This window comes from Nipponia nippon, unplaced genomic scaffold (genome assembly GCF_047370975.1).
Source record: "Nipponia nippon isolate SJK-2023a ecotype South Korea unplaced genomic scaffold, ASM4737097v1 scaffold_4, whole genome shotgun sequence".
NCBI classification, from domain to species: Eukaryota; Metazoa; Chordata; class Aves; order Pelecaniformes; family Threskiornithidae; genus Nipponia; species Nipponia nippon.
This window is the reverse complement of record NW_028262358.1, coordinates 52,082,541-52,107,661: the sequence shown is the minus strand read 5'-3', so window position 1 is coordinate 52,107,661 and position 25,121 is coordinate 52,082,541. Positions and strand designations below refer to the sequence as shown.

At 40.6% G+C, this 25,121-nt stretch overlaps 1 protein-coding gene across 7 annotated transcripts in view; it reads left to right on the top strand.

Annotated features, from left to right (window-relative positions):
• Positions 1-25,121, top strand: part of IGF2R (insulin like growth factor 2 receptor) — a 70,957-nt gene that overhangs the window by 16,982 nt on the left and 28,854 nt on the right. For all 7 annotated transcript variants that reach the window (XR_015708297.1, XR_015708295.1, XR_015708296.1 and 4 more), the window contains exons 3-26: positions 1,382-1,506; positions 3,188-3,286; positions 3,693-3,822; positions 4,924-5,044; positions 6,973-7,087; positions 9,115-9,277; positions 9,426-9,606; positions 10,862-10,965; positions 11,434-11,598; positions 11,904-12,044; positions 12,437-12,583; positions 13,494-13,625; positions 14,039-14,186; positions 15,380-15,557; positions 16,144-16,259; positions 16,678-16,840; positions 18,382-18,561; positions 19,611-19,712; positions 20,414-20,515; positions 21,179-21,353; positions 22,718-22,885; positions 23,468-23,611; positions 24,291-24,469; positions 24,814-24,901. Coding sequence is in view for 4 of the 7 variants with exons in the window: in XM_087775066.1 (XP_087631192.1) it covers positions 1,382-1,506; positions 3,188-3,286; positions 3,693-3,822; positions 4,924-5,044; positions 6,973-7,087; positions 9,115-9,277; positions 9,426-9,606; positions 10,862-10,965; positions 11,434-11,598; positions 11,904-12,044; positions 12,437-12,583; positions 13,494-13,625; positions 14,039-14,186; positions 15,380-15,557; positions 16,144-16,259; positions 16,678-16,840; positions 18,382-18,561; positions 19,611-19,712; positions 20,414-20,515; positions 21,179-21,353; positions 22,718-22,885; positions 23,468-23,611; positions 24,291-24,469; positions 24,814-24,901 (3,366 nt within the window). In the remaining 3 variants the exon portion in view is untranslated. The remainder of the gene's footprint in view (positions 1-1,381; positions 1,507-3,187; positions 3,287-3,692; positions 3,823-4,923; positions 5,045-6,972; positions 7,088-9,114; positions 9,278-9,425; positions 9,607-10,861; positions 10,966-11,433; positions 11,599-11,903; positions 12,045-12,436; positions 12,584-13,493; positions 13,626-14,038; positions 14,187-15,379; positions 15,558-16,143; positions 16,260-16,677; positions 16,841-18,381; positions 18,562-19,610; positions 19,713-20,413; positions 20,516-21,178; positions 21,354-22,717; positions 22,886-23,467; positions 23,612-24,290; positions 24,470-24,813; positions 24,902-25,121) is intronic.

The following is a 25,121-nucleotide window of genomic DNA, read 5'->3' as shown; positions in this document are numbered from 1 at the left end:
CATTTCAGTGGCCTGAGCTGGTGCTCATCATGACTTGAAATGTACTCCACCTTTCCCCTTCGTGTCAGGTGCTGGGGAGGAGAGAGATGCGCAGCGATGCAGCACTGACCCCAGCCTTTGTGCGGCATGCAGGCTGTGCTAAAGGGGATGGGAGCTGCAGGGGGACATGCACTGAGGCAGCGGATCTGTGTTGGGTTTGTCTGCAGGCAACGCCAGTACAGTGGCTGTGCCCAGGCACCAATGGGTTCTTCGTTAAGTAGACTTAATCTTTAGATGTAAATAGAGCTGGCAACGTGCACACGTGTCCCAGAAAGCCAACCGTACCCTGAGCCACATCAAAAGAAGTGTGGCCAGCAGGTCGAGGGAGGGGATTCTGCCCCTCTGCTCTGGTGAGACCCCACCTGGAGTACTGCATCCAGCTCTGGGGTCCCCAGTACAAGAAAGATGTGGACCTGTTGGAGTGGGTCCAGAGGAGGGCCACGAAGATGATCAGAGGGATGTAACACCTCTCCTATGAGGACAGACTGAGAGAGTTGGGGTTGTTCAGCCTGGAGAAGAGAAGGCTCTGGGAAGACCTTACTGTGTCCTTTCAGTACTTAAAGTGGGCTTATAAGAAAGATGGGACAAACTTTTCAGCAGGGCCTGTCATGATAGGACAAAGGGTAATGGTTTTAAACTAAAAGAGGGTAGATTTAGACTAGGTATAAGGAAGAAATTTTTTATATAATGAGTGTGGTGAAACACTGGAACAGGTTGCCCAGAGAGGTGGTAGATGCTCCATCCCTGGAAACATTCAAGGTCAGGTTGCATGGGGCTTTGAGTAACCTGATCTAGTTGAAGATGTCCCTGCTCATTGCAGGGGGGTTGGACTAGATGACCTTTAAAGGTCCCTTCTAACCCAAACCGTTCTGTGATTCTATAATAGACTCATATTGTGCTGACGCTGTTTGTATAAATGGCTCAAAGGCTAAAAAGCTGATAAATAGAAGCTGGTGGGAGGAAGGAGTGAATTGTGGTACTTGAAACTAGTTGGTAACAGTTTTTTGATGGAGTCCCTTGTTCCTAAGGCAGTGACTAGTTTGTAGTGGCACCTGCTGTTGGGCTTAACTTTGCAAGTGTTTGCTAAAAACCTTTTAGAACGTAGAAGTGTGATTAGAGATACCAAACGCTATCTGAACTTGGATCTAGTCTTGCAAATCACAAGAACCACAAGGAAGGTCTTCAGTTGTACTCTGTTCAAAGACTGTCTTCAAGTGAACTGGTATGTCTTGTGCTGCTCAGTACTTGAAATTAGAGCCTGCCTGTTGAGCTTCTGTGAAGACACTGTATTATGATAATCCCTGTTTTCTGTTTTGTTTTGTTTTTTTTCCCCAAACCCTAGGTGACTTAGGCTTGCAAAAAGTTTCTGACACTCTTCTGGAACTCAACACCGCACGTAACTGCTTGCAGCAAGGCAGTCAGCACCAAATTCAAAGCAACATTAACTTCCTGTGTGGGAAGACACTGGTAAGTCTAAATCATGTGTTGCATCTTCAATGGAAATGGCAAACACTTCTAACTTGCTTTTTAAAGAGACTTGCTGTACTTGTGGGTGTACTAATCACTGAGCTTCATAGCTTAAGGAAGAGCCAGTTATGTTTTAGTACCAAATTAAGGTCATTATCTACTGTGGCTTTCAAAATTCAGTCCCAGTAGAAAATAATTACAGATCTGCAGCTTAGCTCTTCTGGGTCTTCAATGTTTTTATAGGGATTGCACTGTAGTATTTTAATAGTGTAATATGGAGGAATGAGGCAACACTGTACACGCTGCTGTAACAATGAGAGCTATTGTTTAAATGCTGGCTATGCCCAAGCTGTGGACCTAGCATGGCTGTTTAATAGAACAACATTGAAGAAAATGACTGACCTTTGTTATGGGTCAGCATAGCTGACAACAGTCAGAGTTAGATTTTTGTCTGCACATAGTTGGACTAACAGTGCTTACGCATCCAGCTGAGCTTCTGGAGGAGTAGTTGTTCATGAGAATCCGCTTAAAGTGTGAATGGAGATCCCAAAAAAGTTCCTAGAAGCGTGTTTGTATACAGTTCACCTCCACGTGCTTTTGGAGTTACACCTTCCACACACTTAACTGATACCACAGCTTGGTATTCTGTACAGGCTGTGATCAGTTTACATATTTGTGTATCAGAGATAATACTTATTAGTGCTGCTGTTGTCACTGATTATGCTGTTGCACACCCCTTCTTGGAAATCTAGCCAATTCAAACAAAGTGCCAGTGCAGCAGAGATTTAAATGCTTCCTGTTCTGTTTCAGCAGATGACTCTTTATACTAAATTAAAAATTATTGCGCAGCTCCAGCTGTAACACTAGATCATAACAATCTTCAAACTTCTTCTAGTTAGCATAGTTCTGATACCTATTCTTCATGTGACCTAGTAAAAGGATTTTGTAATAGTGTCTGGAACAACTTGTTTCTGACACTTTTATGGCAGGGTTAAACAGGGACGGAATCAGTTTAAATATGCTAAAGTGCTTCTAGTTGGGGTGATGAGGGAGAATGGAAAAAATCTGATAGTTGTCTTCCTTGAAGTAGAGCGATTCAGTTGAGCATCCAGCCCTGAACCATGGTAGAACACCCATCTTGAAATAGATACAAATGTGTATAACACGAGCCTATGAAAATAAGTAGCTGAGATCAGAGGTATTCTTTCTGTGTAGCAGAAGAGATTGCTAATCAGTCTTCCGTGTAGGATAAAAGACAGGGAACTGGTAAACCATGCATTGCCTTGCTGTTCATCTATTTATACACATTTATATTGGCGTTTTCCTTTCTAGTAACTAGATGTGACTGGTGCTTCTTCCAGTATCACTTGGCATAGTGAGCTCTTCTAAAAGGTGTAGTACAATTACTGCGTATTAGGACTGGCACATGTTAATTTGAGAATTGGTGCATATGCAGACTGAGAAGCATTTGGCACCCTGCGTCTTCCTGAGTTTACCAACAAAGCTCTTAAAAAACAAACTTGCTGTTAACAAGTGCTATTAAGAAACTGTATGCCCTTGCTCTGTGACATGCTGCATTCTGTTTTTCTTAATCTCTTGAATGAACTTCTTGCTGTCTACAGATTTAAAGTAAAACTGAAGTCTGTTTTTCGAAGAATTATATTTTTTCTCCTTTAAATAGGGTACCCCTGAATTTGTAACAGCAACAGAGTGTGTGCACTATTTTGAATGGAGGACCTTTGTGGCTTGCAAGAAAAACTTGTTTAAACCTGTGAAAGAGGTAATCTATATACTATGCATGCAGAGGTTACTCTTCACACATCTGGCAATTTTACTCTAACCACCTGCCCCCACTGTAAATGAATCCCAACAACCTCCATAGACCTAACTTTTTCATAGACATATAAAACATCTGTTGGAAGTGGGTGGAGCCGAGAATTTTAAATAACTCTTCAACCTTTTTTTGTCATCTGGGTGCTTGTTTACAGTAAAACTCTTCCAAAAGCTAAAGCAGAACAGTCTAACTTTGAATGCCTCATTTTAGTCAGCATACCTAGCTTTAAGCATTTGAGCTTCCAGAAGTAAAAACCTTTTCCACATGTTAAGTTGGCTTTATATACGCCTGTTCATAACTTCTCCCTACTTGTGTAGCACGGATTGCATGTAATTTTTTGTTCTTGTTCTAGGTCCCTTGCTATGTGTTTGATGAAGATTTGAAGAAGCATGACTTGAATCCTCTCATCCAAGTTTCAGGACACTACTTGGTTGATGATTCTGATGATGATTCCTTGTTCATAAACATCTGCAGGGACTTAGGTGTGAACACTTGCTTGTGTCACCTGTTGGTGTATAGATTTCTAGTAGTGCGCTTCTTTTCCAGTGCTTTAGTTGAGGTTGTCCTATGACCAAAGATCAGTGTTTTAGGACTTGCGCTACTGTTTCAAGCTGCTTTTGATGATTTGAAGGCTGCTTTCTGCGAAGCCAAGTCTTACTCTCCAGCTATTGGGGTGTTCCGAGATATGCCCCTTCTGGATGGGCAAGTACTGTTAGAAAAGTTGACTTAAAATGGACTCAGTGGAAGAGCTCAGCTTGTCTGGTAGCTGCTTCTGTTTGCTGCCAGATAGGATCGAGATGGTTCATAGCACTTCATGTGCTCTGAATTTATTACTTTGGGCTCCAGTTCAAGGCTGTTGCTTAGTTCCAAGTGAATGTCCTGAGATGCATCTAAAATAGTGTTTAGGTGCTGGGGTAAGTAATGGTGCATAGCTAGCACTTTCATGTCAGTTGGGAGCTATATGTATAAGGAACTAAACCAGCAAAATCACTCATTTGAAACTTGCTGAAAAGGTTAGTTTAGCTGCATAATCCCACTGTGTTTTTTACTCTGCAGTTAAATATGTATTTTGTGCCCCTGTTAAGGGTTTAATACTTCTGGTTCTAGTGGCAGGTCTATTCTTTTGAAAATCCCATTAGTCTGAAACTTGCTGACAGCTTTGAAATAAGTTGGTTTATAAGAAACAAAGGAGGGGAAAAAAACCTTTCCTGTGAGGAGGAGTTACCATTACTTGGTATCATTTTGGTGTTGTGGAAAAAAAAAAATACTTGGCACACTTCTAGAAGTTCTCAAAAGTCCTACACATCCAGCAGCTGTACTAGCAACTGGAAACTAGCTGCAGCTATTTTGGCAGGAAGGATGAATTTGCTGTTCAAAAAGAGGGCAGCATGAACTTCCCCCTGTATATCACAAGCAGTTCAGATTTTGTCTTGCATTTTAATGTAACCTGTTTTAAAGGTATTTTTAGAAAAGGGTAAAGCAGCAAATGGTAAGTAAGCCCACAGATAAAATGGCAAGATGCTTCAGGTAGAGCAGGGCTTAGAAACAGAGTCCTATATTTTATTTTCTATATTCTATAACAGGAAGCTCAAGTGGAGAGACCAGAAACTGCCCTGCTGGCAGTGCTGCTTGCTTGTTACACGAAGGTCAGGCGTATGATGTTGGCCATCCACAGGAACAGCTGAAACTTCATGACAAAGACAGGTGTGTAATTTTTGCGGTGATACTTCTATACTTCCGTAAACGCTTCTCAGTCATCTGGGCTGGAAAAAAACCACTCCTGGTAACAGATGAGTCTTCTAAAACTTAACATCAATACCACTTCAATTTCGAAGCATTGGCAGAAAAAAATTCTTCAAATACTGGCAGGGCAGAGTCTTTTTCAGGCATCCTGTTGTACTGCCATAACACATCAAATTTTCTTCATTGTTGGAGATTCCTTTTTACAGAATTGCAAAACTCTCAGAAGCGAGGGATGATTGCTGCTCTCTGCCCACAAGCAAAAGAGATGTGACCCCATCTGACTACTGTCTGAGGGCCCACAGGGTAAATGCGCTTGGCTCTCTGTGGGTTTACGCACTGTATTTGGGTCACACTACTGCCCAGGAGTACTTTAAAAGATGGTGGATGTCGCCTATCTGTAGTTTTGCATTAATGAGCTCTTAATAGAAGAAATAGATCAGCAATGCAAGGCTTATTGTTCCTGGTAGTGGCAGAGCTGGGACTAGGGACTGTTTCCTTGATGCTGCCTCTGTTCTGTTTGCTGCCTTTTGTGCTGGAAGCATAGCTTGAAAGAAAAAAACAAACAAACAAACCAACCCCCCCCCACCCCCCCACCCCAAAAAAAAAAACCCAAAACACCCAAACAACCCGATGTGGCTCAAGGGACTTACTCAACATGCTGATCTTTCTGAGCTTAAGGTCATCTGAGCCTGCTTGCCTTGTCTGTAGGGTCAATAGTACCCTGTTGACTCCTGCAGCAGTCTTTTTCTCTCAGATGCAAGCTGAAGAAAACAAGCAGAATAAACCAGGTTAATAACCGGGTTATTTCAGTGACAGGTTTGTGGGTTTTCTTTTGGTTTACAAACAAAGTTGTTAGTCCTTTGTTGCAGGGCTTTTCCCCCAGTGTGAAACAAGTGGCTGAGGTGCTCTGTACCAAGGCAGAAGCTTAAATCTGAGGAAGCACAAGCTTGTTCCTGTATTAAAGTGCAACTAGTACTCTATAAAAGTGCTTGGCAAGAAAGCTTTATCTTATCCCTGCTAGGATTGAAGATCTCTTCATTGCTTGAGGAAAATCCGTTGTATGTGCTCAATCAGACTAGGATTGCCTGGGAAGAGACCCAGATGATTGTATGTCTGTGTCCTAAGGTATAGAGAGGCCAGTTAGAAGTGTGGCTAACCTGAAGCCAGGCTGCCACCCCTCCACCAGCTGTTGTCTTCTGCCTGTTAGATTGTATAGAGCAGTAATGTTTAGTTGGGAAGTTGTGCTGGTCTCCTTGTTTCCTCATCCAAGTCATCTTGCCATTTGTCCCTCCCTGTCAGATAGTTACCATGTTTCGTTCTACTCCTGCCTTGTCTGTTCTGTCCCAGTTGCCTTGCTCCTGTCAGTTTGCTAATGAGTTCATCTTGCTTTTAATTCTGAGGGCAGAATGGAAAGAGATTAGATATATGGAGGTGGTAAAGTATAGGAATGTGGTAAAACGTGAGTGGTTATTACTTCCAAAAGTTGCAAGAGCGTTTCTCACATCTGCTGTCCAGCAGTTTGAGAGCAAAGCTAGAGTGACTATCAGCCTATTCTCTTGACTCTATCAATCTAGTGACTATTGGCTGTGACTATCGGCCGAGTTCCTGCTACAATATGGGTTACGGGGCATTGAGCATAGTCTTAACTGGGGTGTAAGAGGATGCTGTATTAAGTAATTTTGCTGGGACTGTCTTAATCTTTATTTTGGTTAACTGTGAATATTAAAGGAATAAGGACCTCTGTAAAAGTATCTTTCAGGAGCAGGGCTACTTTGGTATATCCTGCCTGGGTATCTAGCAAAGGGCAGATGTTCTTTCAAAAATGTCCTTCTTCTGTACGGTGCATAGTGTCATAATTGTATTTTTGGTTTTCCATTTTCTGTTTCTAGGCTGGTATTGAGTTATGAGAGAATATACAGTGCTGAAGAAAAGCCAGACTTCTGCCTAGGCCACAACCCAGCAGTGACGATCACTTTTGTGTGCCCATCAAAGAGGGGAGAAGAGGTAACTGCTGTTTTAGTTTGTGTTAAATGGTTGGTCTTTAACTTTTGTGTGCATTATCTTTCATCTTTATTGAAGGCTGACAGGAACAGAAATCTTCCTGGTTTGCAGCTTGTGAAGAGTGTAGGAATCTAAATAAATTCTAGAAGACTTTTTGAAAAGTATAAGAGAGAAACAAGAACTTGAATAAAATTTTCCCAGGGTTGCGTTCTTTCTTGTTTTGGTGAATTTGGTTGTCCTTTTCTGGGTTCAAAGCTTTCCTCTGAGAATAGGACAGAGTTAGTACGGTGTTAAGTCTTGGCCCAGAGCTCTGCTTGCTGATGAGCACTCTTCCATCCTCAGTCAGGCTGGGCATGCTTACAACTGTTGTCTGTAACTTGTTTCTCTATTTTTCTCTATTTCCTCAGGGGAAAAAAAGATAGCTAGCGAGTGTCATTGCATGGCAAAAGTCTGTCATTTACTAAGCAGGCTCCTGAACTCCTATTACCTTAAAGTAAAATCTGTAGCGTTAAGCAGCAGCTCAGTTTTTGCAGGGGACAGTTTTAGCCTAGCTTGAATGCATTATGATTGTCACTTTGATGTGATGCCAGGTAATCTCAGCCACCCACACTCCTTAAACTGGGCCAGAGTGGCTATTGCTAATGCTCTGCCATTTCATACCATGATGCTTTTGGTTACAGATTAGTGAAGGAGGAACTATTGTCTGGCTAACTTTTGGTTTAATGTTTTGTCTCTCATCTGACCTAGCGTATCTAGGTACCATACTTCATCCTCATCACTGCAGAAACAAACCACAGTCCTTTCTCTACTGTCACTTTGTAACATCTCACTACAGCTATGCATACATATAGTATGAATAGTATTGCTAACGTTACTTGTGCCTGTAACTTATCTGATACTTTATCTGTGTATCTGCCTCTTGTTTTAGTGGGTGGCAGAAATACAGATTTATGAAACAAGGTGAGCTTCTAAACGTTTCACTTTAAAGTGAGGAAAAACAAGACTACTGCTTCTCCCAGAGGTGCAAAAATATTTCACTACAGAAAATGCATCTGACGGAAGTGTTGGCTAAAGAATTCTCAAATGTCTTTTAGTCTTGATTTGGACTGAGGGAATCAAAGTTGCTAAAACATCAGTGTCTTAAGAGGCTTCTTTGCCTTCAGAGAACACTTGATCTCTGCTCCCTTCTGTGTGTTTGCCTCAGAGGAGTCCTCAATCCAAGCTGTGCTTAGCAATTTGGACTCATGCATCTCACTACAAGAAGGATATCGAGGTGCTGGAGCGTGTCCAAAGAAGGGTCTAGAGCACAAGTCTTGTGAGGAGCAGCTGAGGGAACTGGGGTTGTTTAGTTTGGAGAAGAGGAGGCTGAGGGGAGACCTTATTGCTCCCTACAACTACCTGAAAGGAGGTTGTAGCGAGGTGGGGGTCGGTCTCTTCTCGCCAGTAACAAGTGAGAGGATGAGAGGAAATGGCCTCAAGCTGTGCCCGGGAAGTTTAGGTTGGATATTAGGAAAAACTTCTTCACCGAAAGGGTAGTCAGGCACTGGAACAGGCTGCCCAGGGCAGTGGTTGAGTCTCCATCCCTGGAGGTATTTAAAAGACGGGTAGATGCGGTGCTCGAGGACATGGTTTAGTGGTGGACTTGGCAGTGATAGGTTAACGGTTGGACTTGATGATCTTAAGGGTCTTTTCCAACCTTAACGATTCTATGATTCTATGATCTGCTTTTGTGAATGTGTTAAGGAAAAGTGCTTTTTAATGTACTGTTACTGCTGCTGACCTTCTGCTAATGCCTGATACTTTAACTCTGTTTAGACTTCTAGTTTACCACATCATTAATAAGAGCTGTTTTACTTTCTTCTCAACACCTATTTCTGAGAGGCCAGAGACAACGTTTGCAGCTGTTAAGCAACTTATAGATGAAGTTAGTCATTACTGACCCTAAATGAATGTGATGCTGTTGCTTTAAAGATTATATTTCAAATAAGTCTCTCTACTTGTAACTTAAATGCTGTTCATTTCTGTATCAGAGTGCAGGTCCCAAACTCACAGCAAAAACAAATTGCCGGTATGAAATTGAGTGGGTTACTGAATATGCCTGTCACAGGGATTACCTGGAGAGTAGGAGCTGTTTTCTGACTAATGAGCAACATGATATCTCCATTGATTTAAGACCACTTATTCAACATCCAGGTAAGCTCACTATTTTTCTTCTGTGGTGTGACTAGCCAGTTTTCCAGTTCCGTGGTTGGAGACAGGAAAAATGTCCTCTATAGATATTTGGTTTTTTACATCTGTTCTACTGTGTTTTAGAACACTTTTCTTTTTCTTATCCGTTCAGGTTATGTCACACCATATTTAGCCAAAGATGACAAAGAGGAGTATTACTATTACTTGAATATTTGTGGGGAAACCACTGCAGGTGACTGCAAGGACAGCACAGGCTACACTTCATCTTGCCAAGTAAAACCTTCAAGTAACCAGCAAAAAGTGGCAGGCAGATTTCAGAACCAAACCCTAAGGTGTGTAAAGGCTCTTTAGCCCTGTTAACTTGTCTGAGTGACTGATCTTTCTTTCCTAATTTGATGCCCTTATTTGTCATGTAAGCAATATTTGATACAAAACCAGGCAAAAATACTTGCATTTTGTATAGAAAAACATTAACAGTATACCAGGATAGCATTAGCAAATGAAGGAGCAGATGGGGTTGGTAGAGGCCATTGCCTAGACAGGGAAGAAAGTTTCATCACCTTTTGGTGTCAGATTTGCAGATTGTGTTGTTGCCCTCCTTGAGTTTTGCATGTAAACTGGCATGAGGATTGGGTGTTCTAGAAGCTGTCCTAAACAAGAGGGCATCTCTGCTTCCTTTGCATTGATCATATCCAAGACTACTGAAGTCCAGGATTTTGTGATTTTTTTTTTTTTTTTTTTTTTTTTAAGAACTTCAGCATTCCCAAGTGGCATACTGGGACAATAGTTTGCGTTAGATTGCAAAGCAGAGATTATTCACCTAGATATGGTCTTCCATTCTGTCTGTAAGCATGTGGCAGGCTTGTTGGAGTGATCTTCCAGGACGTATGACTTCTTCCACCTGCAAAAATAGCTATGCAATAAACTAATGGGAACAGATATTCCACCTTTGGAGAAAAGGAGGCTGAGGGGTGACCTCATTGCTCTCTACAGCTTCCTGAGGAGGGGAAGTGGAGAGGGAGGTGCTGATCTCTTCTCCCTGGTATCCAGTGATAGGACATGTGGGAATGGTTCAAAGCTGCGCCAGAGGAGGTTTAGACTAAATGTTCATTAGGAAACATTTCTTTACTGAGAGGGTGGTCAAAGACTGGAACAGGCTTCCTAGGTGGTCGATGCCCCAAGCCTGTCAGTGTTTAAGGCATGTGGACAATGCCCTTAATGGCATGCTTTAACTTTTGGTCAGCCCTGAATTGGTCAGGCAGTTGGACTAGATGATTGTTTTAGGTCCCTTCCAACTGAAATAGTCTATTCTAACTGAAAGCACAGATATTCTATTCTATTGAAAGCTGGAATAGCTTTAGAGCATTCTTTAAACTTTGTACAAATTCATGAAAAGTAACTAGAAAAATCAGTGGATGCAAGCCTTTGTTACAGTAGAAATGTTGGTATTAATGTTGAACAAGCATTTGTTTTCCCTTTGAGTGAGACAATTATTAAATAAACAAGAGTGTAGCTTCTGTTATGTGAAGAACACTGTGTGATTGTGTCTGATCCCATGTTTCTATCTAAAACTGACTTTTTACTCAGATATTCTGATGGGGATCTCACTTTAATTTATCCGAATGGGGATGCATGTAGTTCCGGCTTTCAGAGAATGACTGTCATAAACTTTGAGTGCAATGAAACAGCAGGTGAGTTTAACAAGCTGTGATGACTCTGCTCAGGGTTTGACTTCTGTGCTTGCTAGTAGACCTTATGTTCAAAGGAATGCATGCTTTGAGCCACAGCTAACACAAGGAATAAATATTGTTAGAGTAAGCACTAATTTCTATGGCTGGCAGGATTGTTTTGTGCTGTGTAGTAGCGCTGCTATTCTAAATTTACAGTGATGAGCAAGAATATTGAAGTGTAAAAGAGCCTTGTTTCTTACCCAGTAGGGAAGAAAAAAAAAAAACAAAAAACAAAAACAAACAAAAAAATCAAAACAAAACAACAAAAAAAAGCCCCCAAAACAACAAAACCCCAAACCACAAATGCAAGTCCTGTGCAGCAAAAGGATTTTTATCTTCCTTGCTCCTTACTAGTCCTCAACTCTCCTTGCTTTTGTCCCCTTCCCCTACTGGAAACCTAACATCCGTTTATCTGTTTTCAATGTTAAGGTAATGATGGTAGAGGAACTCCAGTGTTTACTGGTGAAGTGGACTGCACATATTTTTTTACATGGGATACAAAATATGCGTGTGTTAAAGAGAAAGAAGATCTCCTTTGCAGAGTTGCTGATAAGAGAAAACACTATGACTTGTCACCTCTGATCCGCAGTTCAGGTATGGCATGAAAACTAGCTTTCAGTTACTTTTGTCCTGAGTTTATATGCCATCTCTAGTGCAGTGCTTTAGCTGAACATTAATCAGCTTTTGCTTTTCTTATTGAATTTCTGGGGTGCTGGCGTTCATTTCCCTCATCCCGAAAGTAGTGAGTGCCTTATGAAAGTAGCTATGACTGCCTTGGTTGCTGTCATCTTAAGTGGTTTTAAATGTGGGTCCTTTTCTGTGATAAAAGGCATTTTGGCATGGAGAGGCTAAAATAATTAAGCCAGATGACTTGTTCTTAACAACCCCCTGTATTTCAGAGTTAGCCCAGAACTGGGAAGCTGTGGACAGTAGCTTTTCGGAGGTAGGGAGGAAGCATTATTACATCAATGTCTGCCATAAAGTGCTGAAGAGAGGAGGAGCTTCCAGCTGCTCAGATGATGCTGCTATTTGCTCTGTAGGTGAGTCTTTGTGGTGGTGTTTGTTGTTGTTCGTGTGTGTGTGTTGGTTGTTTGTTTTTCTTTTATTTTAAGACTCTGAAGGCTTGGCACTTCCTCTGCAAATGGAGTTGGCTGCCCTGAGTGTCTTCAGTTATTTGAAGAAACATAAGTTAGGAGCACGTTTCTCTTGTGCTCCCAAAGACCCTAGAAGAAATGATGCAAGTAGCCTTTTCTAACTAAAGAATGGTATTACACTCTCCAGGCTTTGTAGCATGGTTTTGGTGAGGTTAAAAACAAACTCCTAATCATACGCTTTCTTAAGACTTTCCTTTTGGCTAGTTAATATTCTCTTAATAGTGTAAACTTCACTTCTTTCCAGGGAAACAAAAGTGATGCATTTACTGTCTTTACAGATAAACAAAACAACAGTAAGAATCTTGGAACATTTGTGTCTTCTCCTAAAAAGGTTGGAGAAAATATTCAACTTACCTATTCAAATGGAGACAGCTGTGGTGTTAACAAAAGAATCAAAACTGTCATCACTCTAGTGTGCAGACCAGGTGAGAACATCCACACCCTGTTCTCTGATCCAGTTAAAAACTGGAGGTCATTTAATATGCCCAGGCATGAGTGATAAATATTAGCATGTGCATTTGTCTTTCATTTCCTTCTATGCAAAAGCTGAAGCATTGTGGTTTGTTTACTAGGATGATAGCAATGTAGTTGCAGGTCATTAGCCCTGTTCACCTTTTATACAAGTACTCTTTAAAGACCCTTGAGTAAGTCTCTTGAATTAAGATTCTCCTAAACATGATAAAAGTATGTTTAAGTGTTTAAAGCTCCACAAAAACATGGAAGCTATACAAAGCACTTTCTACCCCGAGATTGTCTTGATAGGAAAGTTTGGTTCTGAACCGAGATCTGATACTTTAACTTTCTTTTCCAATAAGTATGTTTTGTGTCTGAACTGCTTGCAGTCATGAAAAGCAGAAGCATTTGCAGAAGTTGTTAATGATGTTCATATAATAGCCCGCTAGCTTAACCATCTTCCAGGGAAATAAAAAACCTGTATTCTTCTACCTCAGCTTGAGGAAGCTGAATCCTCCAAGTGTGGTGGCTGTTAGGACCAGGTTATGCACTACTTCCTAATAAAGCTGTTGCTTTGTAGCAAAATACCAGGTTTGTGTATCAAAGCAAACATTTTTTTTGAAGAGTGTGATAGTACTCAGGAACAGACTGATCAGTGCATCTTCACCTCTGGGCTAAACTTTTATTCTGGGGACGAGGATGCAAAGAATTTGTGCAAGGAATTTTTGGTTCTATTTAGTCCTCGTTTTCAGAGGAGAGGTACTTCAACAGTTAATCTTGGTCTGCTGTTGGGAGGGAGTTAGTGTTTGTAGGCTTAAATTCATAGTTCCTTTTGGCAGCCTGACTGTCTGTATGTGTAACATGTTGCTCTTGCGATACCAGGTGATCTAGAAAGTGCTCCAATCTTGATGTCTGAGGGTGTATGTTCATATGCATTTGATTGGTATACTGCTGCTGCATGTGTCCTGTCTAAAACTGAAGGAGATAACTGTCAAGTCTCTGATCCTCAGGCAGGTATGTATTTATGTTCAGCATATTGAAAGGTTGTGAGGGATAGAACTTGTGTCACAACACTGAGTCCTTTCGATGCGCAAGAACAAAGCAAGTTCAGCCTAAGTCTAAGCACCCACAACATCTGAGCACAGCAGTTTTAAGCATGTGTGTGTGGAAGATCAGAACAGCACGAGCTTAATATTCCCCTATTGTGTGCAGATAAAAATAAGTGTAATGTGTATTTTACTGTAGTAAATATCTCTGTATAAGGAAACATGCTTTTAGTATGTCCAAATTGTTTCTGAAACAATAATTACCTAGAAGGATACTTATTCGGAGGGAAGTGAACTAGCTGTGTGACTGGTAGAATCAAAACCTGTGAGAGATGGCAGGAAAAAAATTAAACTGATAAAGTTTAATTCCTTTCCCATTAGGCTTCTTTTTTGATTTATCACCTCTGGCCAAGAAAAATGGGCACTATATAGTTAATACTACTGAATACTTGTTTTACATAAACATCTGTGGCAGTGTGCGGGATGAGTTGTGTCACACAAAATCAGCAGCATGCCAAGTAACACCAAGGTGAGTAACTAGCTCTGTTGTCTGTAATAGAAAATCTCTTGTTGCATGATGTATTGTCTGTATGTAATAGTGAACAATTTGCATGTAAAATAATTACTGTGCTGCCTGTAATAGACCCAGTTAATTTGCATGTAAAATATTATTTGGTAGCACAGTAATTATGCTGCCAGCTGTTTCAGGCAAAGTGCACACACATGTAATCTTGCTTAAGCTAGCTTTTGAGATTGAGTGTGTCCATTGCTCCCCCTTATGTTTCCCATAGGGACTGTAAGCTGTAGATTAACTGCTGCATCTGTATTAAGCCAACCCACAATTTGGATTCAGGGTCAGCTGGATCCCAAGAGCTGGCCTAAAGAAGCACTGCTGCACTCGGGATGAGTAGTGGCTGCCTTATGCAGAGGCAAAGCCCAGAGCTTGGGCTTTGCACCATATTTCCATTACTAAAAGTGCTGTGCAGGCACAGTCCCAGTGTGTACTGCTACTCTAACAGCATCATTGCTCTTATCTTCTACAAGTTATGTCTGAGATAGTATCTGTGCACTTCAGGTTCCAGGTCAGCCTGTTGCCAGAGATGTGGTACAGTGCAAACACAGGCAGCTGTACTTGAGTTGGCTCTGAGTTACTCTCTAGCCAAAGAGTTCACTGCAGACACTAAAAATGTTCTTCAGGGGAAGGTGGCCAGGCTAGGTCTGATAGAGCCAGTGTTAAGTCAGAGTAAAGAAACCCCTCTGAACCAAAGCTGGTCCTGAGCTAAGAGCATGTGAAGGCAGTTTTCTTCCCTGAGTGAGAAGACTTGCTGTTGTGCGGTGCTAGGTCTTCACTGTCCACATGTATTTGCATGGAACCCATTTGAGCCAGAATTAGGGTGTCTGCAGTTTGAATTCTACTCTGGAGAATAGGAACTTGATATTTCTGTCCCTCCTCTAGAGAAGGGAGTGTTAAAAGAGTCTCTAGATATCCAAGCAAGGTACAGTTTCCTTTCTTTTCCAAAGAAGGACACCTGTTCATGTTTTAAGTTTCCTTCTGGCAGCATTCTGTTCATCCTAGCTCACTTATATCTAGTCAACCTTACTTAATTCTTTTGTCTTATTATGGTGTCTTCTATAAACTTACCTGTGTGCTTACTACTTTTAAGACTTCTCTTAGGGAGAATTAATTTTGCATTCTGAAAAGTCCACTTTTTCCTTTTCTAGTAAGGATCAGTTTTGGAGTCTTGGACTGCCCAGTTCCAGACTTTCATATTATGATGGTCTGATTCAGTTGACCTACAAAAATGGTACAGCATACAATGATGAGAAGAAAACACAGCGATCTACCCATATAACTTTCCTGTGTGACCGTCAGGCTGGAAGAGGTCAGCCTGAATATCAGGTAAGAGGTTCTATATGAAGAAGGGAAGGATCTCCAACACAAAATCCTGACAATAATTGCTGCTAGGCCATTGCAAGCAGAGATTCATGGATGGAAATATCCAGTATCTATAAAGCAGACTAAGAGAAATAGTTATTTCTCTTGTTATATCTGCCTCTTGTTGCAGCCATGAAGGTTGTCTTGACCACTGAACAGTAGGTCACTTTTCACCTGGATCCAGGTTCTTACTTCATTCTTCTCTAGTCTCTGAGCCATGTAATTACTAGTGGTTTTGATCATCTCGTATTTCTAGCTGAAAAAAACAAACTGGCTGAGAAGTAACAAGTGGTAGGGCTGTGTGTCCTGTAACACAGTAGACAGCAGTTACATTGCTCTAGTTGCTCTGGTTCTGGTATTTTTGGAAAGAGTATTTTTGGTGACAGAGCAAATGACAAGATCTACAACAACACCGACCTACGCACATCAACCTGAGAAGGTATATCGCAAAACCAAAGGGAAATAACAAGCTTAATGTATAAAGGAGTAGCTGTGAGTTGCAAAGTATTCTGTGTGGAAAGCCGAACTGACCTATCCTGCTGTTTTTTAGATAGAAGATAACTATACCTACAACTTCAGGTGGTACACTGAGTATGCTTGTCCTGAAATTCCGCTGGAATGTGTTGTGACTGATCCCAACACCATGGACCAATATGACTTGTCAAGGTAGGAGAGTAACATATACAACATAACTTGGCTATTCTAGTTTAGTGTTCTGGCTGATAGCTTAGCACTGGATGAAGTTGGTTTCCTCTGTAGACAGCACTAGAAACTTTATCTGTTGCAACAATCTTAACTGCAAGTCTCTTGAAATGAAGACAGTATTTCCCTCTAGTATATTGACTTGCCTCCTAAGATGTAAGTTGACTTTCTGGGATGGTTTTGCTTAATAAAAACTTATTACTTTGCCAACTGTGCTCTACTTCCTAGGAGGAGTATTTTTAATTGTAATGCTTAAAAATGAGGGGAAAAGTTATTCTAAAATGCTTTAAGGTTGCTCTGTTTCTTGAAACTGACCCAGAAAGCTAGAGAGAATCTATGAAGAGTGTGAGTTCTTAGTGTAGAGCTTTCTGTTCCTGCTCAGCTTAGCAAAATCTGAGAAGAGAGGTGAAAACTGGTACGCCATGGATAATTCAAGACCAAGTGAGCGCAAGAAGTACTACATAAATGTCTGTCGACCACTGATTGCTGTTCCAGGATGCGACCGGCGAGCATCTGTCTGTCAGATGGAATATCGGCATGATCACGTGAGTAGCCTTTTCATCCCAGCTCAGAGCTGGTTTGCCAAGTGAGTGAGATTAAGGGGTATGCGAGATAGGCACACGAATTCTGGCTTCTTTGTGCAAAATACAGTGGTATTCTGAGTAGCTGTAATGTTGCCATAATCATTGCAGAATGGTAGACTTCCTGTCCACCTCTTCAAAGACCAAAGCTTTAATTTTTACAAGTGTATCAATGTGATGTTTGACCTGCGTGATTCTTTGTCCTGTGTTGCAGAGGCAGACAAACTGTATCTCTTCTGTGTAAACTGCTGCGGTCTCAGAGACTGCTAGCATTGCTTCAGGCTGCTCTCCTGGATATTCAGTCTTGCTTCTGGCTTGTTTTAGATTGAACTGTGGAAGAAATGTGTTTAAAGATTCTTTGTCACCTCCCTCTGAGCTCTCTTTGGCTTTGAGGATTAGATTAGGCAGAAGTTGCCAAGCAGGGAAAAAAAAAAAAAAAAAAGAGGTAGTGGTTCTGGGCTTCTATATTTCCCTGAAGTATAACAATTTATCATGGGACTGTTTGTGCTGACAGGCTGGATGGACACTTAGCCCAAGGCCTGGCTTCAGTGCCACACAAAGCTGTAGGGAAAGTTGAACTACAGGCTCACCAACCTGTCCCAATTCCTTCTGTAAAACAGAGAGAACACCTTCCCTCCATACTGTTGAAGAGCATGTCTGAATGACTGAATCTGTACGTCACCATCATGGCACTTGACCTAACTATTACTAGTTCCCTGTGCTTGCATTAGTCCTTGTTGTGTAAGGCTACTTACTTTGCGTGTGGAGACACACTAAGGCTTCATTACTTCATTGCTGAAGACACTAGAGTAAAAAGTGAGCACATTGGGTCAACCTAAATGCAGAGTTGTTAAAAAAAAAGGGGGGGGAGGGGGGAAGAAAAAAGGCAGAAGTCTTTGTGGACAGAGCTGCTTTGGAGGTGTATTCTTCTGTTTGTTGCTGTCGCTAACTTAAAATAGTTTCTTAAAAACAGGAAACACCAGTTACCTTGCAGAAGTGAAGATTAATTTGGACCTTGGTAGTAGCACCTACTGTTCTAATGCTGTTTCTGCTAGTGCTTTTTAGGCTTTGCTAGGCATGGCAGATCCCTAAGCTCAATTCTAAGAATGCCTGGGGGGTTCCACATACTGTGTTTTAAAGAGCTGTACAAATTAAATCTTACGTACTGTGCATGAGGCATAGGCCTCCCTAAATTCCTAAGCTGTGTAGCTGGTGAGGTGAGGATGGCTGGTGTGAGGCACTACAGGCACCTTATTGTACTAAAAACAGGAACAACAAAAAAACAAACCATGCCTGCTTGTGGAGCTTGTCTGTTAAATATGTGAAACTTAAGTATAGAATGGGGGAGAAATGTAGGGAGACCTCTACACCTTTGTTATCTTCAAAACTCTTGAGATAACCTTCTGTATACAAGATTATTGTGGTAGATATTTTCTTCTTTTTGACTGTATCTATCACTCCTCACTTGGGTTTAGGATTGCTGACCTGCTTTTCTTTATTTCTAGGTTTCTTACTCTGAAGTCACCTCTATTAGTAACCTTGGTGTTGCCAGCAAAGAACTAGTAGTTGAAAGACCTGGACACATTTTTCTAACCTATGCAAATGGTTCTGTGTGCATTGATGCTGATGGAAAGAAAACTACTTATACCACTACCATCCACTTCATCTGTTCCAAAGGCACTCTTGTAAGGACAAATGATCTTTCAGTTGCTGCTTCATCATAGTAGTTTTTCCATCATACAACGTGAAACTACATGAAGATGTACAGTGTATAGCAGATTGATGCCAAGGGAGACTTCTTGAGGACTTAAAATAGAGATGTAAAAACAAAGTTGACTTAGACGCTAGAGAAGCATGTGTCTCAGTCTGAGTATTTTATCATAAGCAAGAACTAGTTAAAAACTAACAGCCTCAGTGGACAGTGGTATTTCAGACTAGTCTAATTAGCACGAAAAATACATGGGGACTTAAGACTGAGGAGTTATACATGCAAACATTGCATACCCTCTTAAGAGGAAGAATATTGTAAAGTGTATCTTCAGGCTTAGCTTCTGCATCCTCTGTAGCTTGTTGATTCTAGAGGAGTTCTTAAATCTATAAAGCTTTTGCTGATACAGCTCCTCATACTGAAGTTTAGACTGCGGGGGATCATTAGACTGAAGCTTGCCTAGACTTGTTCTTGCTGGTTTGTGAATCTGCAGGTCTTACTCCCCTCACTCACATGATCTTCAGCGCAAGAGATATGGTGAAAATATGTGACTTGGAGCAGTTATGAACTGCTTTGCTTTTGCCTGAAAACACTGAAATGAAGTGTGTGTAACTAATACTCCTGTTACCTTGTTACCTCAGTTAAGAGAGTTTTGTGTTGTTTGATTTCTACTTTTTTTTTTTTATAGTTGACTATGCATTATACCCCAAAACTCTTCAAAGCTTAGACTGAGGCAAGGTCTGGTTATACCTGTCTAGATTCAGTATTGAATTTAATCTGAATATTTGGATGTCAGATTCAGTTCTTTGCTAAAGCTTAATGACATGCTAAGTGTTTAGCTAGACAACGTTTTCAGCGGTGACCTTCAAAATAAATAGGGGAGAGGGAAGCAGGGTGGGAATTGTGTGCATTTGTAGTGCAGTCTTTGAGATTCCACTTTATGAGAAACTGTCAGGTTCTTCTAAAACATGAGAAGATGTTGGCCGTTACACTTATTCTGGTCTTCTCTCTGCAACCTGTTTCCAGAGTAGCAGCCCACGGTTTATAGCTATTCAGGAATGTATGGCCACATTCTTATGGGAAACTGAGGCTGCTTGTCCAATCAAGGAAACAAAAGATGATTCTCAGGTAAGAAAGGAGGGCGTAATTTTATTCATAGTCTCAATGTACCGTTTTTTTTTTTTTTCTAGCACTCCTGGTTGCTGTGTTTAAATTACTCTTGGAGAAAACTAACAACAGTGAAGTCTGAAGTTGATCATGATGGGGTCTTATAATATCTTATTGCTTTCTTCTTGAAGTGTTGCTGACATGCGTAAATTCTGACCAAAGTATTCAAGTGCTCCCTCTCTTGAGCAACTTACTTGCTGTGGCACTGAATGTTTCACTCCCTTACAAGGTTGCTAGTTTATATGTAAGGATATATATTGTCCTTGTTTGTGTACAGATCATCAAATGAGGCTTTTTTTTTTGTATTGAGCTACTCAGTTGCTTCTATTTTACAGGTCTCAACATAAACACATTAGTGTGAAAACAACTCTCAGTTAAATTTCCTTGCTCTTAGCTAACTTGATAGATGTCATCTGTTAAATTGCACTTTGATATGTTGGTATGTGGCTGATGTCAACGGACAGCTGTGCAAAAGAATTGAATGTAGTGTTGCTACTGTCAGAGCTGTATTCTGGTTGTCCAAATTAAGTTGCTGATTGGTACGCAGGCTAGGAATATGTGTAAATCACACTCTGACTCTTTAAACAAGTTAGAGGTAAAACTTAAACAGAAGAAATGCAGAAGGAGGAAAATAATGCTGTTGTAATTTTTTTTTTTTTCAGTCCTGCTCTGTGCGAGATCCAAACACTGGCTTTCTGTTCAATCTGCAGCCATTAGCTTCTGGAAAAGGCTATATGGCTACTGGCATTGGGAAGAAGTTCTTGGTAAGGATTCTGACTGTGTAATCTGTTGCTTATGGATGCTGTTGTTGCATTTTTCCAGTCTTACTTAGTGAGCAAGTGGAGCTTTGACTTGGTCCTCTTACGAAATTTGAGTTGGCAGGAAGTACTGTGCTTGAGGGGAGGAATGGAAGATAACTTGCATCTCAGATGGTCTTAAAAGCATTGAACTTCTGGCTTTTAGCAAACATTAAGGTAGCCACGCATTCGAGGCTATGCATGGTTTTCCAGTTATGGACTCTGTTGTGTAATACCAGTTTATCTGCTAGTGCTGAAGAAATGGACAGTGGAAGCCTAGAAAGGGATCTGATCTGTCCCATGTTGGTGTTCTTAATGCGATCTGCATGTATCGGTAGTCCTAGGCTGTTCACAGGTACTACCATAGTGTTTTTTAGTCTAAGAATAAACTTGCTAAACCACATCTTGTACTTCAAGTGGGGAGAATTTGTGGACCCTGTAAGCTGAAGATTGAGGATATTTTTCCTGTATTATAGTTGGTTGTCTTGCAGCCCAGAAGTGACAGACATTTCATGCTGTTTGAAATAGTTCGTGACAAGTGAGCTTTACTTATGTAGAAATGCCTATGTGAACCTAATTTTTCTGATGCAGTTAATACTGTGTGCACTCACATGTTTTCAAAACTTCTAGCTAAACATTTGTGGACCCATGCCAGATTGTGGCAAAATCAATGGCAGAACAGCTGCTGGGTGTGAAGCAGAAAATCTGACATTGGTGAGGCTGGTGGAATTGGACAAAACCCTGTATCTCTCTAGTGAAGGTTTTCTAACTCTTACTTACAGAGGTCCTTTTCGTGTGCAATCAGGTGAGTTCAGGTAACATGCAGTGGAAATGGATGCTAATATTGTACAAACTTTCTGTGAACGGTCTTCATTCCTTCTCTTGTTCATGTACTAAAACCTACTGGGCTTGGTGTTTGTCACTTAAACAAGTTAGTTCATGTGAAAATTTTAGGAAGAAATCAAATCATGCAGAATGGTAATGGCTCAGTTTTCAGTAATACACGTGCATTTCAAAGGTCCCAGAAAGAGACCAAATACAGTACAGGATTTTTTTTTTCCTTACTGAGTAGATGAAAAATACTGCTCCTCACATGGAGTAATAGATAGTCAAATTGGGAAAACAAGCAAAATGAACTCTGGCTCTTTTTGTAAGTGAAGTCATTGCTTTAAGCTTCAGTTCCATGAATAATGCTCTCTGAAGTTGTTTCATATCTGAAAGGTCATTTTTCAGTAAGCTTATACTCTTATATGAATTTCTTGAATAAGTGCTCTAGTACTTCATGTACACCTACTTCATGAATTTAAGTGTTTTGCAGATAAGACTGATGAAGAATGTGTGTCTAGCTTTTGGATTTTACATGCTCTCCAACTGTACTGAAACTGAGTTTTCATAGAAAGGCATATGACACCTTAACAACAAAAGGTTTTTAGGAAAACAGGATTTTGGATTCAGGAACCTCAGATGCTCCTGCATGTTTGTCCTCTGTACAAATTGCTATGGTGATATCTCTTTATTTTCCCAGTTGTGACTTTTTCGTACCTAATATGCAGTAGGGAGACAAGTGATTGAGCTCTCATGTATTGTTCTTTGAGAGCTTCTACCATTTTGATAACACTATGATATGTTGATGACAAATACTATTTCCCCCCATAATTCTACCATTTCTTGTGGGCTGTGGAAAGGACTAAACAGAGCTTAACGTATGCTGCTTAAATAGTATCAGTGTTATTTAGTCTGCAGTCATTACACTGAACTTCTTACAAACAAACACAACTGCCAAACCCAAGACTTTGCTGTGTGTGATGTAATTTAGAGGTTGCTAGTAGAGCTGACTTGGATGTTTTGTAGGTTTTCTGTTTCTTCAAATATATTATGTCAAAGACGTAGGAAGCACAGTTCAGTGAAGGTAATTATGCTCTTGGAATGTGTCAAGGCTTTCTGGTCTCCCATTTGGAAAGACACTTGTGGCTGCTAGGCAATTTAGCACAGGTTTCTAAAGAAGGCTTGTGTATTTACAGTTAAAAAAACATAAACAATAAGGTAGTGTTTTTCTTGAAGCAGTTGGTAATAAGAAACTGTTAGAAAATTTTAAAGGCAGGTGTTAGCTTGAACTTAAATTCAAATATTCCCACATGAACCAGCAGCAGATAAGTGTTTGTTTTACAGGAACATCAGACACGTTCACGGTGACTTTCATTTGTAATGATTCATATCCTGGAGAGCTTAAGTTTGTACGTGAAGAAATAAACAGCGTGATGAACATCCATGATACTTTTTTTGAGTTCCACACAGCTCTGGCCTGTGTTCCTGCTCCTGTAGACTGCCAGGTTACAGGTAGGTACCTGGAATTTGGGTGGGCTCTGTCCAACAAATGTTGGAGGGATTAACTGAACAGCAAACTTCTGCAGAGGAGGGCTTTAAGAATACCTGTTCTGAAGACATTTGTGAGACTTGAAGTCTTCACAGAAGTTGTAGAGAGGGAGAGGAGGTAAGTTGTTTGAAGCAGGCTTAACTTATGAAGACAGGCAAGAAGCTAATGTGCAACATAGTGGTATACACAAGAGAGCTGATAATTACGTGGAAAACCTTTAATTCTTATCATGACTGGGTGCTGCTTCAGCCCAACTCTGAAGAAAATGGGTTAATGTAGTATTGGCCTCTGGAAAAATGCACCTGTGAATTGTGGAGTAGTTACTTGTGGGAAGCAACTGTCAAGGGAACTCTGTTCTACATTTGGTGTAGTGACATTTTTTATGGCAACAGTACCTTCTCTCAAAGGATATCTAATGTGATTCTGAAAATTACTTTGAATTATGTGTATTCATCAGTGAAACTTGTATCATTTTAAACGCAATACCGCTGCAAGTATCTAATAGGTCATCTTTCAGCTTACTGTATGTACCACATATCTTTCAGATGCTGCTGGCAATGAATACGACTTAAGTGACTTGAGCAAAGAGGATGAACCGTGGGTTGCTATAGACACTTCAAAGGAAGCAAAGAAGCAAACATTTTTCTTGAATGTCTGCAAGCCTTTGCCCTATGTGTCTGGATGCCCTGGTAAGCCAACTGGCAAGCATTTCTTAACTTGTGACTTCTGTATATACAGAATGACACCCCTGGTTATTTTAGTAGGATTTCTTGAATCCTGCCCATTCAGTCAGTGAACTTGCATAGACCTGGGTGAGGTATGTCAAGGGTATAATAAACAGACTTTCTCAGACTGAGAGCAGTCTTAATGCTCATCAGGACTCTTGCATGGAGATGTGTGGGAATGCATTTGGGAAGAATGTATTGAGGACAGTATTTGCCAGTATCCTTGATTTTATTTTTTTTTTAAAGAAGAAAGGAAAGTTAAATGTTGTTGAAGCCTCCTAACTGAATGAGGCCGGAATGAGAAACTTATGCCACATCTTAATGCGCTTCTAGCCAGTTTGATTTATTTAACCTGTTGCTGTAGTCTTCTATCAGTCTGCGGGAGCAGATAAGTTAGTGCAGTTTTAAAGACTTCAGTGAGTTCAGGACAGTAACTTGTTCTATTCCTTAAAGACTTTGGGCACACAATGTCTCTAACTATTTATGAAAACACTTCTGTTGTGTTCAGCTTCAGGAGTTTGAGACAGTCTGCTTTAACACCCAAAGTTCTCTTAAAGCTACTCCATTATGTTATTTTACAATAAAGTTAGCTCTAGTTGTCAAAGCTTTGAACTAAAATACAGGCTTTTTCTTTTTCCTGTAGGTGGTGCCATAGGATCTTGTGTGAAATACGCTGATAAAAGCAAGAACCTTGGAGTCATTCAGATAAACCCACAGGCTGCTACTGATGGGTCACTAAGTATTATGTACTTGAATGGTGACACATGCAAGGATAAGCAGCGTTATTCTACGCGTATAATCTTCCAGTGTGATCAAACAATGGTAATTAACGAGGATTTTAGAGCTTGGACTTACTATAACAAAATAGACAGTGTTTATTCCTGTTGGAATCGAGAGGCTCATTCTAAAAAGTAATGTCTCATATGCAGGCTTTTCCCTTGTCTCTCCTTAAAACTGCTTTCCTGAGCCCATAGAACACACCAGTGAACTCTGTCGTGGAATCCTGTGAGCCACCAAAAGCAGCTCTTTGCTGAAAACGAGTACTGAAATTTGATAAGAGAGATATTAGACTGTGCAACTGCAATAAAAAAAGGATTCTGCATGTACATTTTGAGACTTGCAATGTAATTGTTAGTAAACCTCCTTCATATGGCTCTTTTCTGTAGGGATCGCCAGTGTTTGAGCAAGAGGATGACTGTGAGTTCGTATTTGTTTGGAGAACCTTGGCAGCATGTCCTATTCACAAAGCAGAAGGTAAGTGTAGTTATTTGAGCTCTAAAATATCAAACAAATCTGTACAAGAAATAAATACTTAGCGAAGCTATGTTTGTTTCTTGCCCCATGAATTTTTCTGTAAAAAGTGCTGGCTTGTGGAGGGATGTCTCTTCTGAGCTTCAAGCCAACTAAGAGTCACTTCTAACATTAAAAGTACAATTTAGGATGACAGGCAAATGTACTTTCCTATCTAGGGAAA